General features: G+C 35.9%; 2 protein-coding genes across 2 annotated transcripts; one reads left to right on the top strand and one right to left on the bottom strand.

The window, feature by feature from the left end:
- The first annotated feature begins 288 nt into the window (after positions 1 to 288).
- On the top strand, positions 289 to 2967 carry LOC132314217 (uncharacterized). Its single transcript, XM_059813108.1, has 4 exons — positions 289 to 790; positions 934 to 1738; positions 1928 to 2010; positions 2732 to 2967. The coding sequence occupies exons 1-4, from the start codon at positions 289 to 291 to the stop codon at positions 2965 to 2967; spliced, it is 1626 nt and encodes a 541-aa protein (XP_059669091.1).
- A 2864-nt stretch (positions 2968 to 5831) lies between these two features.
- Positions 5832 to 8735, bottom strand: LOC132314215 (glutamate receptor 2.7-like). Its single transcript, XM_059813107.1, has 6 exons — positions 8305 to 8735; positions 7958 to 8147; positions 7439 to 7825; positions 6943 to 7256; positions 6137 to 6418; positions 5832 to 5856 (listed from the first exon to the last, which is right to left on the bottom strand). The coding sequence occupies exons 1-6, from the start codon at positions 8733 to 8735 to the stop codon at positions 5832 to 5834; spliced, it is 1629 nt and encodes a 542-aa protein (XP_059669090.1).
- Positions 8736 to 13856: the final 5121 nt, after the last annotated feature.

Here is a 13856-nt window from a genome sequence, read left to right as displayed (position 1 = left end):
CTTTTACACCAAGGACTTACATTTCGTGGGCATGATGAATCTGAGGATTCAAACAATCAAGGGAACTTTCTTACACTTTTGAGATTTCATGCTGATCACAATAAGGATGTAAAAGCCGTTGTATTGGAAAATGCTCCTGCAAATTTGAAATTAACGTCACATGAGATCCAAAAAGAAATTATTAATTCCATTTCAACAGAGATCATCAATTTTATTATTAGAGATATTGGTGATGCATTTTTCTCTATTTTAATTGCTGAGTCTCGTGATGTATCAATAAAGGAGCAAATGGCTATAGTGTTACGTTATGTGAAGAATGAGAGTATCATTGAACGTTTTATTGGTATGGTACATGTTAGGGATACAACTGCTCTCTCATTTAAGGCAGCGATTGATAATGTATTTTCTACACATGGATTGAGCATTTCTAGACTGCGTGGGCAAGGTTATGATGGGGCTATCAATATGCAAGGTGAGTTCAACGGTCTCAAAACGCTTATTTTGAAAGAGAACGAATTTGCTTTTTTTGGTCATTGCTTTGTTCACCAACTTCAGTTGGCTCTTGTTGCTGTGGCAAAGAATCATAACCAAATTTCCACTTTTTTCTTATTTGTTACTAATGTGGTGAATGTAGTTGGAGCATCTTGTAAACGCCGTGATATGCTTCGAGAGAAACAAATTGTTAAAGTTATTGAAGGACTTAACAATGGCAAGCTTTCAAGTGGGCAAGGCCTAAATCAGAGCACTTCTCTTATACGACCAGGAGACACTCGTTGGGGGTCACATTATGGTACTTTAATGAGTTTAATTATAATTTTCTCAAGATTATCGAAGAGGATGGATTTAGATTCGACTAAAGAGGTGAAACAACTATTCTACTTGGGACAATACAATCCTTTAATTTTGTATTCAGTCTTCATTTGATGACGACAGTGTTGGAAATGACAAATAAATTATCAAAAGCACTACAAAGGAAAGATCAAGATATCGTGAATGCTATGTCTTTAGTCAAAGTATGTAAGCAGCGACTACAAATGACGAGGGAGGATGGATGGGATTCTTTACTCGAAGAAGGTTCTTCATTTTGTGAGAGACATGGGATTGATGTTCCCAATATGGATGATAAGTTCTTTGCTCAAGGACGTCGACGACGTAATATGGAAGAAATGACAAACTTGCATTACTATCGTGTTGAGTTGTTTTATTCAGTGATAGATATGCAACTTCAAGAGCTAAATAGTCGTTTTAGTGAGGCTAGTTCTGAGTTACTTCTTTGTATGTCATGTTTATGTCCAGATGATTCATTCCTTGCTTTTGACAAACAAAAGATAATTCGTTTTGCTGAATATTATCCAAAAGAATTTTCTACAGTCAAGCTTAGAGAACTTGATAGTCAACTTACAAATTATATTATTAATGTGTGCTCTACTAGTAGCTTTGAAGGATTGAAAGGGATTTTTACTCTTGCAAAAAAAATGGTGGAGGCAAAAAAGGACAAGGTGTATCTGTTGGTGTATTTACTTGTGACATTGGCGTTGATCTTACTAGTTGCAACTGCCACGGTGGAAAGAACATTTTCTGTTATGAATATTGTAAAGAATGAATTGTGTAATCGAATGGGAGATCAATTTATGAATGATAGCTTGGTTGTATATGTAGAAAGAGAGATATTTAGGAGCATAGATAATGAAGCTATCATACAGCGCGTTCAAAAAATGAAATCCCGTGGAGGACAAATGTAATGTTTTGAATGGAAATATTATAAAAAATCAAATTTGTCAAACATTTTAACTTTGTCCTTTTTCAGTTGAATAATAAATTATTTTATTTGAATTTTTCTTTCTCATTACCGAAAAGCATCTTGTTAATTTGCTTGTTAGTTTAGATTAAAATAATTAAACAAAATCTTGTTTTCTTTGGTTCTCAGGATTCACAAAGTGCTTGGACTGGAGATGGAGTATGATTGCTTTCCGATGGCTCAAAATTCAACCGTTATTTCAGCATGCATAGGTAATTTTTTGTTGTACCTTAAATCAATATTCATATTTAATTAAATCAATACTTGAAAATTTTGTGATTTTGCTATGATTTTTTTTGTTTGCCTTTTGATATGAAAAAAAAAAAAAAAATTAGAATGTTAGTTGAGTTTTTATTTTCCGTCAAATACACGACGCCCCCTCTCAAATGAAATCCTGGCTCCGCCTCTGGTTATAGGACGAGTAGCTCGAGGATACTTAGTCCTTTCAGGGGCACGCCAGATAAGTACGGCTAGGTGTGTTTATTTTCAGAGACGGTGCCACTCGAGTAGACGTTGTGGCACATATATTTATTTTTCCGCAACTGAAGAGAGGGGAAAGAGCCTTCCTCGTGGTTCCGCCTTCTCGGCCCTAAGAAGCTCTAGCCTGGCTCTATGCCTCGAGGTTCCCACCATAAAAAGGGAGGCTCGAGTCGAAGGCCGAAAGAAATGCTTGAGGTTCCCCCTGTAAGAAGGAACCCAGGAAAGGAAAAGAGGAGGGGCCCATCCGACTAGAGAGGGGCGTGTCCACAGGAGAGGAAGGGTAGCGACCCCTTCTTCGGTCTGTAATTTCAGTTATAGGATGAGTAGTTCGAGGATACTTAGTCCTTTCAGGGGCACACCAGATAAGTATTGGCCAGGTGTACTTATTTTCAGAGACGGTGCCACTCGAGCAGACATCGTTGCACGTATATTTATTTTCTCGCAACTGAAAAGAGGGGAAAAAACCTTCCTCGAGGTTCAGCCTTCTCGGCCCCAAGAAGCTTTATCCTGGCTCTATGCCTCGAGGTTCCCACCGTAAAAAGAGAGGCTCAAGTCGAAGGCTGAAAGAAATGCTCGAGATTCCCCCTACAGGAAGGAACCTCGGAAAGGAAATGAGGAGGGGCCCATCTGACTGGAGAGGGGCACGTCCACAGGAGAGGAAGGGTAGCGACCCCTTCCTCGGTCAGTAAATTCAGTTATAGGATGAGTAGCTCGAGGATACTTAGTCCTTTCAGGGGCAACCTAGATAAGTACTGGCTAGGTGTGCTTATTTTCAGAGACGGTGCCACTCGAGTAGACGTCGTGGCACATTTATCAACAATACTTTGACTTAAAATACTACTTGCACTGTGGGGTCGAGATGGATAGCAGGGGATTTACCTGATAGCTACAAGTTCAAAGGGTGAATAGTTACAAGAGTTCCCACGCCATAATATATGTGTGTGTGTGTGTGTGTGTGTGTGTGTGTGTGTGTGTGTGTGTATTATGGTTTGGTTTATTAGAGAAAGGATCAAAAACAAAAATCTTTAATTTTTTTTTGTGATAATTGGTTTGGTTGGCAAAAATCCTGTCATTTCATTCCTACAACTAGAGATCTTCAAAATGACCGATTCATTGAGGATTTAATGACACTAAAAAAATGAAATAATATTTTAGTACATCAAATAAAAAATGAGAAGTTATTGAATATCAACATATTATCAACACCAACTAAAACAATATATGTGGTCATAAGTTTCAGATTGGTGATTCAATGAGGAATTTTTTTTTAAAGAATTATTAAATATAAATGGTGTTAATAACCCATATTTTTCATTTGATGGAGTCAAAGTCTCACATGAAAAAACACTGTTTATCCTCATAGAGGTACCACATTTAGGCACATAGGCACCATTTTTTGTCATCAAGTATCACTTTTTGTGCTGCACAAAAAAGTGGTACATGATACACAAAAAATGGTACCTCTATACCCAAAACAAAAGTGGTACCTGTGTGCACAAAAAGTGGTACCTACGTGCCTAAAAGTGGTACTCCTATGAAAGTGAACAGTGTTTTTCCATATTCACGTCAACATTTTGGTCAACTCTATTTTTTCGAAACTATAAGACTTTGACTTCATCAAATAGTAAATATTGGCCATTAGCACCATTTATATGTAAAAATCCCCCTTTTTTTTTTGTGTAAAAAAAAATTACACTAAGTCAATGAGTCAACAGTTTCAAAACCAAAACTACTGCTAAGAAAAATCAATTTAAAATCACAAATCTGCATTTAGCTAGCTATTTCAAGTTTGAAATGTTAAATAAATAAATGAATATTGTATTGCATTAATAAAGAAATCATCACTGTTATGTATATATAAGAAGATTTGAGGGTAGTTGAATGATGATCAAGTCATTTATAAATGATAATAGAGTTTGTGTAATCATAGATGGTAATGTGCGAGTGTACAAGAAACTTAGGTAGTAGGTAAAAGGGCAAACTTGTAATCTAACAGCCCTCTCAAATTTAAGGTAAGTATGAACCCAACTTGAGATTGAAAGCATATCATGAAACAGAAACTTGGTAGAGATGGGTTTTCACTTATGCTGCAGATAGAGGCACGGTTAATGTAATGACTTGGATTTTTTTGGATTTTTCTGAAATTTTATTTTATTTATTTTCGTACCTCGTTTTTCGTGCCACACGCGAGGGTTGTTTGTGTCATTTTCTCGAGCCGAAAGTTTAGAAATGAATTTTTAATTATTTTAAGCCAATTACATGTGACAGAATTATTTTTAGAATTTTTTGAAAGTCGAGATGACTTTCAAGCTCAGAAATTTCTCCCGATCTTACCATTTTCATTGAGGGGAGTTATTGGCATTTCACATGCATATACATATAAATATTTCTATGCATTGAGGTAGATATTTTGAGGGACTAGCTTGGCATTGCAATGGAAGAAGAAGGGCAAATGAGTAACTAAGCCATGAATTAATAATCACCGACAATGTGACACTTGGAACAATATGGACCATATGGAGCCAAATCACACGAAGCAACAAGTGTTAGAGCAAACATACCTTAACTGAGCACAAGAGAGAAACAGTGATGAAATATGGTGGCCATGAAAGTACGTAATCCAGCCCTCTTGCCTTCCCCCTCCTCCTATTTATTTATTTATTTATTTATTATTATTTTTTTTTAGCTTCACCAAATTCATACTCTAAACCTCTTAAAATTCAGCTTTTAGCATGGAAGTATATATGTGTAGATAGATATAGAGAGAGAAAGATAAAATGTAGAGAGAGAAGGGAGTTGGCCGAAAATGGAAAAGGAAGAAGACTAGGCTTGGTCTTCATTTTGCTTTGTGGTCCTAATGGTGCCAAATGTCACCATTAGTGGTTATTAGCTTTTTGGCAAGTTACCCATTTGCCCTTTCCCTTCCCAAGCAATGTCATCCAAGTCCCTAAAATATCTACCTCAATGCATAGATATATGTATATGTATATGCATGAGAAAAGTCCATTATACCCCTCACTCAAAATGGCAAAATCGGGAGAGGTTCCCGACTTTCGAAAATCCTAAAATCAATCATGTCACCTCCAATTGTCTTAAGGTAATTAAAAACACATCTCTAAAATGCTCGACTCAAGAAAATGACCAAAATGACCCTTGGGACCCATATGACACGCAAAACGAGGCAATGATTGAAATAATCTAGAAAAATCAAATAAATTCCAGAAAAAAAGAAAATAGAAAAATTTGATAACAGTACAGTTGAGTTCAATGTGATCTCCTGAAGATGGAGCTCTCTCTGGAATTCTAGTTTCTGTGTTACTCAAATATTGCGGGATTCTCCTCTTCATAATTAGGTAGAGTAGAAGACAAATGGTGGAAGTGGCTGCAGAGATTATATATAGACCCAAGAAGCCCTGAATGCTCAAGCTATCACTGTTTTTAGTAGCTCGGAATTTTGAACACTCTAAGAAGCGATCAAACAACTCTCTCTCTTCTAATTCTTTTAGCCTCCCATTTTCTGATATGTCAAGAATGGCTTCAGAAACAAGAGCAGCTAATCGAGAACCTTTTTAGAAGACCTGCATGAGAATAATTTAATCACAATTAGTTACCGTAAGCTCATAAACAGAGTTGTCATTCTATATTTAATTTTTTATTCGAGATTATGCAAAGATCAATAAAATGAGTCGAAGACATTCAATGCCTGCAGTGTGTTTTTATTTTTTTTTATTTTTATTTTAAAATTAGTGTAGCAGTTAACTATGTGATAATAGAGAATGAAAAGAGTGCAAAGAGTTCCATCCACTACTCACGAAGCCGAATCCTCCAAATCTGCTGGTGAATGATCCGTACTCGTACCGATTGCAGTATTGGTTGACAAAAACTTTGGCATACGGGACTTCAAGAAATGCTGCTGAAATATTGCCATTCTCGAATGCCCTCAGGTACTCGCTTTGGTTTCTGATGTGGATGATGTTCTTTGGTTTAAATTTATACACATGCTTCAAGTAATTTCTAACAAATGTACGACCATAGCATGCACACCCCACTCTTACATTTGTCCTCTGTAGCCACTCGATATCTGTCACAGTTGGCCGGAGTCTTGAAAAGGTGAGCATTGAAGTGAGGCTGGCAGTGTAGCTATGTGTTAGGACCAACACCACAAAAAGCCACACCACGATCACGGATTGAGTGTAGTTGCTTTGAATCTTCTGCCCTTCAAAATGAAAAAAAGAAGAAGAAGGTGTATGTGTATAAATACTTTTCTAGATGAACAAGGCTTTAATTCCAATAAGTGCAATTGCTAATTATATCTCATATTTTATAATAGGACCTGTGGCCTCCTCACTATTCAAATATTTACTCTCAGGTATATATCAAAGTAAAAAATTAGTGGGATTTCATTTCTTTGCCTCTATGCAATAACTAGCATATATAAAGTTAAACAGCAATCAGAGAGAATTAACATGCAGTACCATTTTATTTATACTTAGTTTTGGAGGCAAGGTTATGAGGACCGATAATTTGTACTCAATGTTGTTTATTTAAGAGCATATATAAATATCCGTTGCCTACCATGATTTGGAGAGAATTCAAAGAAAATAGACTTCATGCTACCATTAGCCTAATAAGGGGGTATATAACTTATAAATAATATAACTTACTGTGAACAAAGAATAGATCGAGTAGAGAAGGTGAACCAAAGCACATTGCTAAGCTGTTCCCTCCATGGGCCACTAAATTCTGGGGTGGAACGTTGCTCCAAGAACCAAACTACGAGCACTGTGTAGATGAAGATGATCCCCGTAGCCACCCACATTTCCATGGTGAAGGGCTTTTGAAACAACCATACTTTCGAAGCTACAGACTTCACTGGAACTACCATCGACAAACCTGACTCCATAAATGGTTCAGTAAATTCCACTAGGCTCCAACGCTTTGCTATTATCGTTATGTCACCAACAGCAGCATCAAAAGTCTTCAATATATCAATTTTGAACCACAAGTAAAAAACAGACATGTTTATCAGTAACATGTAGCTGCAGGTGGGGGATAGATAGAGTTGCATGTAACTTGTATACTTAACTTGAAATTAAATGGCTATAACTAAATTGACAAATGTATGAAAATGATCAAGAGATTAGGTGATGTGTGAATTACCTTGTTATGAACAGATTCAACCAAATCATTGTAGCTGCCATCGTACTCTTGAAATTCATTTGGAGATGGCAAATGAATGTTATAACGTCGCTTCAAAATTGTTTGCACCTCCTTATAAAGACTGATACAAAAACCAGTAAAGTACTTCTCATCTGTGTTCTCATTCCATTCTGCATTGAGGAACTTCTTAAAAGAGACTCTACCAGGAACTGCAATTTTCATGGGCGCCAATCCTCCTGGGATTCTCTCTGGATTCCCAGGCCATATCACCTCTGCGAAACCAGCCAACTTTTCCACGTTATCAATTTTTTTGGTACCTCCGAGAAATTGGACTCTGATTACCAAAAGCCAAGGTTTTTGTATTCCTGATTGGCAATGTTCACTATACTGAATTTTTGAGAGCTTGATAGTACTCTACCCTCTTGAAAACGCATTTCTCCACTTAAACCAGTGAAGTTGCTCGATAAAATACTATCCCTCAACATATTTGAGGAGCTCATTTTACCATCTCATCATTGCCTGTGTCAAAGTCATAATGCTATCATAAGCTCGTAGCGCATGAATTCCCGGCTCAGACTTATCTTCCTCAGGATAAGCTGATTGGAATTTTTGGCAAAACTGCTCACTGAAGTCTTTGAAAGAATCACTGTTTTCAGAGTAGTAGGGTTTGATTACAAGTGCACCTTCCATAGCAAAGACAACAGGAGGGCTGATAAAATTCAGAAGGTTTGCAGTGGTGTCTGCAATTATCCACACAGTCTTTTCGCATAAATCCCTTCTTCTTCGCTATTTTGAGCAAAATATTTGTCAGCGGTAGTGATGACTGAAGGAAAATAAACACCCTTGATTTTGTGCTGCTTTCTAACCTAGACAGCTCTTTATTAACAAAATTTTCCTGATCAGGTTCAGATAGATCAGAAAATGGTGGAAGGACAAGATGATAGTCTATATCCGTAGACCCAACCTTTTTAAGGGCCTTGGATAACATGGTTAACTTCCCGGAATCACCACCATGGATGTCTTCTTCATAGACAGCTACAACACTCTGCCATTTGAAGGATTGAACAATATCTGCAATGCAATTTATTTGTTCGTAGCCATTGGTAACCATTTGCACCAAGAAAGGCCATCGAAGCCGCACCAATTCGGATGTAATAGCAGCAGCTGCAAATGAAAGAACTGGGAATTGAGTTCGGGTTCCAATGTCTGCCACTAAAGCCGCTTCCTCCCATGTCTCCATGCCGATAATCACTTGGACTTTCTTCTCCTTAATCAGCTCTTCAGCTGCATCAAACATTCAGAAACCCCAAAAATATTAATATACTAGGAAACTGTATCTAGCTTGAAACCAAAAAATAAATCCCAGTACAACAAATAATAAGTAGATAGGTTCATGTCAATCCACATATTCATGCGGTTATTGTTAGACATGTGTATTTATAACACACGTGTGGCTTATATTGCCACACTACATTTATATTCTAATACACTGTGTCTGACACACGTTGCACGTTATAGGAAGTTACAATAGCGTGGTTGTGGGAAGTGGATGGTGGTTATCATCTGATTAGTTTAAAACAAGGGTTTGCATGATGGATTGCTCTCTCTCGTTTTATTTATACAGTATCCTTATAGAGGTTCCATGCCTAACAAAAGCAGTCTGTGTGTCTCCATCAAATACACGCATAAAGATTTGTATATGCGTGAACATCATTAGGATTTCTAAACTTATTTTGTAGGCATTAACCAATCTGATTTCATGGTCGGAAGTAACGCGATCTCTTTGGACTTGATAGTTTCTTTCATTTGGTATTAGAGCGATACCTTTTGGCTATGTTATCCTTCGGTTTGTATGTCTGTAATATTTGTTCAGCGAGCGACTGTGTTGCCGTTCTTTTTCTGACCTGTAATATTTGTTTAACGGCTATGTCACCGTTGTCTTTTTGGCTAGTAATATTTCCTTTGTGGTCTATTTGTTCTGTATTATTTTTGGTGGGTGTGTTTCTGTTGTAATATTTTTTTGGTACTGTTTTATCGTTTGGTTATGTTGGTTGGAATGAAGTCGTAGAATACTACACCCATAAGGATTGCGATGAATAAAGTGTTCAGACCCAAACGGCTTAACGACTGCTTAAAATATAGGAGAATGTCATCGTGAATTTATACAGTGGGAACAACGTTGGCCTTTTTGATGGTAAAAGTGATTCAGACCCGAGCAGTTTCATGACTGCTTTAAAAAAGGGTAAATCTTATCATAAAACCATAAAGATTTGTTTTATAATGAATTTTTATTTATACAGAATACTTTGGAGTTGTATAGTTTTGAAAATTTCTATACAAATGAAGAATACTCCACAGTTGTACAGTCTCTGCATATTAAAAAATTCATGTCCAATATATTCTCATACATGCAGTTTATTAAAGTATGAGTATTACTACTATTTTAATGTGTATTTTTAACCAGAGAGTAGCCATAACATCTTTGGTTGTTGGTTTTGTGATATAAAATAAAAAATAAAATAAAAAATAAAAAAGTTTTAATATATGATATTTATATCACATAAAGATTATGTATTAAAAGGTTATAGTTCATTCATAAAAAAGTGTTGTATTATGCCCTATAGGAAAATAATCATTGTTTATGAATGAATGTAGATAAAAAAAAAAGGGGATATTGAATTAAACTGACAATGAACACAAATGCCCATAGGACTGTATCATTATCAGTTTAATGCCAGTAAAGAATATTTTATCCTATTATGGTTATATTTTCAAAACTTTAGTGTATTAAAATCTCTGCCCACAGGAAAGTTATAATGACACATTGTTTTGATATGAAATTTTTTAACGTGGGTTAAGAATTTCAATAAAGTTTATCGTATAGTAGAGTAATGTTTGGTATGTATTCTTTTTGCAGTAATTTCATCTGGTTCTGTCAATATTGGTTCATCTCATATCCCATTTTTAACTGGTGATAATTATTCGGATTGGGGTGTGCGGACATTGATTTGGCACTTCGTGTGGATGAACCACCCATTCCCACGAAATCAAGTACGCCAAGTGAAAGGGCTTCTTATGAGAGGTGGGGGCGATCAAATCGCTTAAGTATATGTCTCATTAAAAGTCATGTTGGGAAAAACATAAGGAGTTTAATTCCTGAATGTACTAAAGCAAAATAATACATGATAGTAATTGAACAACAGTTTGTAAGTTCCGATAAAGTATTGGCTAGCACCCTAATGACCAAATTATCATTAATGAAGTATATGTGTGATAAAGGGGTCCGTGAACATATTATGGAAATGAGAGATACAACTGTCCAAATGAACTCATTGGAATTTACCTTTCAGAGACATTCCTTGTCCAATTTATACTCAACTTCCTGCCTGCTGAATATGGGCCATTCAAGATTTCTTATAACACACATAAGGAAAAATGGTCAGTTAATGAATTGCTTACCATGTGTGTTCAAGAGGAGGGGAGATTGAATCAGGAGAAGCTAGAAAGTGCTCATTTAGCGACTCATGGAAAGGGACATGAAAAAGGGTGTGTAATTTAAGAAGAAGGGGAATGCATCAACTAGCAAAGTTGACGATAAGGGTACCATCAAATGCTTCTTCTGCAAAAAGAAATGGCACATGAAAAATCAATATCCAAAGTATAAGGCTTGGTTGCTTAAAAAAGGTAATCTCTTTTCCTTTGTGTGTTATGAATCAAATGTAGTTAATATATTTAATGATGCATGGTGGATTGATTATGGTTCTACAATTCACATTGCCAATACCATGCAGGGTTCAATCAAACTAAGTAGACCGACGAAAAATGAATGTTTCATCTATTCGGGAAATAAGATGAGTTCACATGTGGATGCGGTTGGAACCTACGGACTCACATTACCATCTGGCTCTACATTAGAACTTGAAAGAACTATTTATATTCCAACTTTTTCAAAAAAATTGATTTCTATTTCAAAACTTGTTGGATTTGGTTTTAGTTTTAATTTCTTTAATACTTCTTTAAGTATTGTAAAAGATTCTGTTGTTATTGGTAATGGTATTTTGGTCGATGGTTTATATAAATTAGATTTAAACCCTAATATTAAGCATAACCACTTAGCTTTGTATGGAAATATTGGCATCAAGTGTAAGTCTAAAACAGAGAAATCTTTTTCATTATGGCACAGGAGATTAGGACATATCTCCTTACAAAGAATTAAAAGATTAGTAAATGATGGAGTACTTGATACTCTTGATTTTTTTTTGTTTTTGGTATTTGTATGGATTGCATAAAGGGTAAGCAGACTAACAAAACCAATAAGGGTGCCAGAAGGAGTTCTCAATTTTAGAGATCATACACATTAATATATGTGGACCTTTTCAAATTTCATGTTTCAATCGTCAAAAATATTTGGTCACCTTTATTGACGATTGCACATGTTTTATGTATCTTTACCTTTTAAATGATAAAAGTGAAGCACTTGATGCTTTTAAATCATATAAGGTGGAGGTAGAGAAACAAAGGGAAAAACAAATCAAGATAGTGCGATTGGATAGATGAGGAGAATATTATGGCAGATATACAGAATAAGGACAAAGACCAAATCCATTTGCAAAATTCCTTATGGAGGATGACATTATAGCATAATATTCGATGCCAGGCACACCAGAACAAAATGGTGTAGCAAAAAAGAAGAAATCGAACGCTAATGGACATGGTAAAAAGTATGATTAGTAATTCTTCTCTCCCTTTATCTCTATGGAATGAGGCCTTAAAAACTGCTGTGTATATCTTAAACAGGGTTCCAACCAAATCGGTTCCAAAAACACCCTTTGAGTTATGGAATAGTTGGAAACCAAGTTTAGGACACTTACACATATGGGGTTATCCAGTTAAGGTCAGGGTGTACAATCCTATAGAGAAAAAGGTAGACTTAAAGACAATAAGTGGGTTTTTTATTGGCTATGCAGAAAAGTCCAAGGGGTTTAAGTTTTATTGTCCTTCGCATAAACCTATTATTGTTGAGGCAAGAAATGCTAGGTTTCTTGAAGATGTTGACATTAGTGGGAATGAACACCTCGAAATTTAATTTTTAAGGAAACACGAGATTTGGTTGTTAGACCTGTGACTAAAGAACATTTACCTGTACTTCAAGACATTTCTCAAGATGTTATTATGGAAGAACAAGTAAATCAAGAAGTTCCTACCCACGAGAATCCTGTTATCAATGAACCTGTTCTAAATGAACAGATATAGTTAAAAAGGTCCTCAAGAGTAAGAAAACCTACAATCCCTTCTGATTATGTTGTATATCTACAAGAAATTGACCATGATATTGGAATTGATAAAGACCCAATTACGTTTTCACAAGCCATGAATGGAGAAAATTCAAGGTTATGGTATGATGTCATGTTAGAGGAACTAGACTCTATGGCTAAAAATCAAGTCTGGGATTTGGTTCAATTGCCAGAAGGGGTCAATGCAGTTGGCTGTAAATGGGTTTATAAGACTAAAAGAGACCCAAAAGGTAAGATTGAATGATATAAGGCCAGACTTGTAGCCAAAGGGTATACCCAAAGGGAAGGCATTGATTACTGTGATACATTTTCTCTCGTTTCTACAAAGGATTCTCTTCGTATTATCATGGCATTGGTAGCTCATTTTGATTTAGAGTTATATCAAATGAATGTGAAAACGACATTTCTTAATGGGGACTTGAATGAAGAGGTATACATGAAACAACCTGAAAGTTTTCATTCAGATAAAGAAAATAATATGGTTTGCAAACTCAAGAAATCCATATATGGGTTGAAACAAGCTTCACGTCAGTGGTATTACAAATTTCATGATGTTATCTCTTCTTTTGGGTTTAAAGAGAACATCGTTGATCAATATATATACCTTAAGGTTAGTGGGAATAAGTTCATTCTTTTGATCCTATATGTGGATGATATTTTGCTTGCCAGTAGCGACTTAGGGTTGCTACATGAAGTTAAAGAATTTCTCTCTAGAAATTTTGATATGAAAGAAATGGGTGAGGTAACCTATGTCATTGGCATAGAAATTTATCGGGATAGATCCTAAGGATTGATTGGATTATCCCAAAAGGCCTATATCAATAAAGTTTTAGAGAGATTTCGAATTTTGGGTTGTGCTTCAAGTGTTGCTCCTATTGTCAAGGGTGACAAATTCAGTCAAAATCAGTGCCCAAGAAATGATTTGGAAAGGGAAGAGATGAAAGTCATTCCTTATGCATCTGCAGTAGGATGTCTAATGTATGTGCAAGTATGCACTAGAACAAACATTGCATTTGCAGTAGGAATGTTAGGCAAATACCAAAGTAATCTAGGAATGGATCATTAGCGAGCTGCAAAGAAAGTGATGCGATATCTACAAGGGACAAAGGATTACATGCTGACAT

The sequence above is a fragment of the Cornus florida genome, unplaced genomic scaffold (assembly GCF_030987335.1).
Source record: "Cornus florida cultivar Cherokee Brave unplaced genomic scaffold, ASM3098733v1 CherokeeBrave_3.0.0_Hap2_Chr06, whole genome shotgun sequence".
In the NCBI taxonomy this organism is placed as follows: domain Eukaryota; kingdom Viridiplantae; phylum Streptophyta; class Magnoliopsida; order Cornales; family Cornaceae; genus Cornus; species Cornus florida.
This window is presented reverse-complemented; position numbering and strand designations above follow the sequence as displayed.

What these genes read in the sequence shown, in the direction of transcription:
- LOC132314217 (XM_059813108.1), top strand. Translation starts at nt 289, where the DNA reads ATGGCTATAGTGTTACGTTATGTGAAGAATGAGAGTATCATTGAACGT. An exon ending in TCGTTGGGGGTCACATTATG is followed by an intron (nt 791 to 933) that starts GTACTTTAATGA and finishes TGATGACGACAG; the next exon opens with TGTTGGAAATGACAAATAAA. An exon ending in AAATCCCGTGGAGGACAAAT is followed by an intron (nt 1,739 to 1,927) that starts GTAATGTTTTGA and finishes TTTGGTTCTCAG; the next exon opens with GATTCACAAAGTGCTTGGAC.
- LOC132314215 (XM_059813107.1), bottom strand. Translation starts at nt 8,735, where the DNA reads ATGTTTGATGCAGCTGAAGAGCTGATTAAGGAGAAGAAAGTCCAAGTG. An exon ending in GCATTATGACTTTGACACAG is followed by an intron (nt 7,826 to 7,957) that starts GCAATGATGAGA and finishes TCAAAAATTCAG; the next exon opens with TATAGTGAACATTGCCAATC. An exon ending in GTCAACCAATACTGCAATCG is followed by an intron (nt 5,857 to 6,136) that starts GTACGAGTACGG and finishes ATTCTCATGCAG; the next exon opens with GTCTTCTAAAAAGGTTCTCG.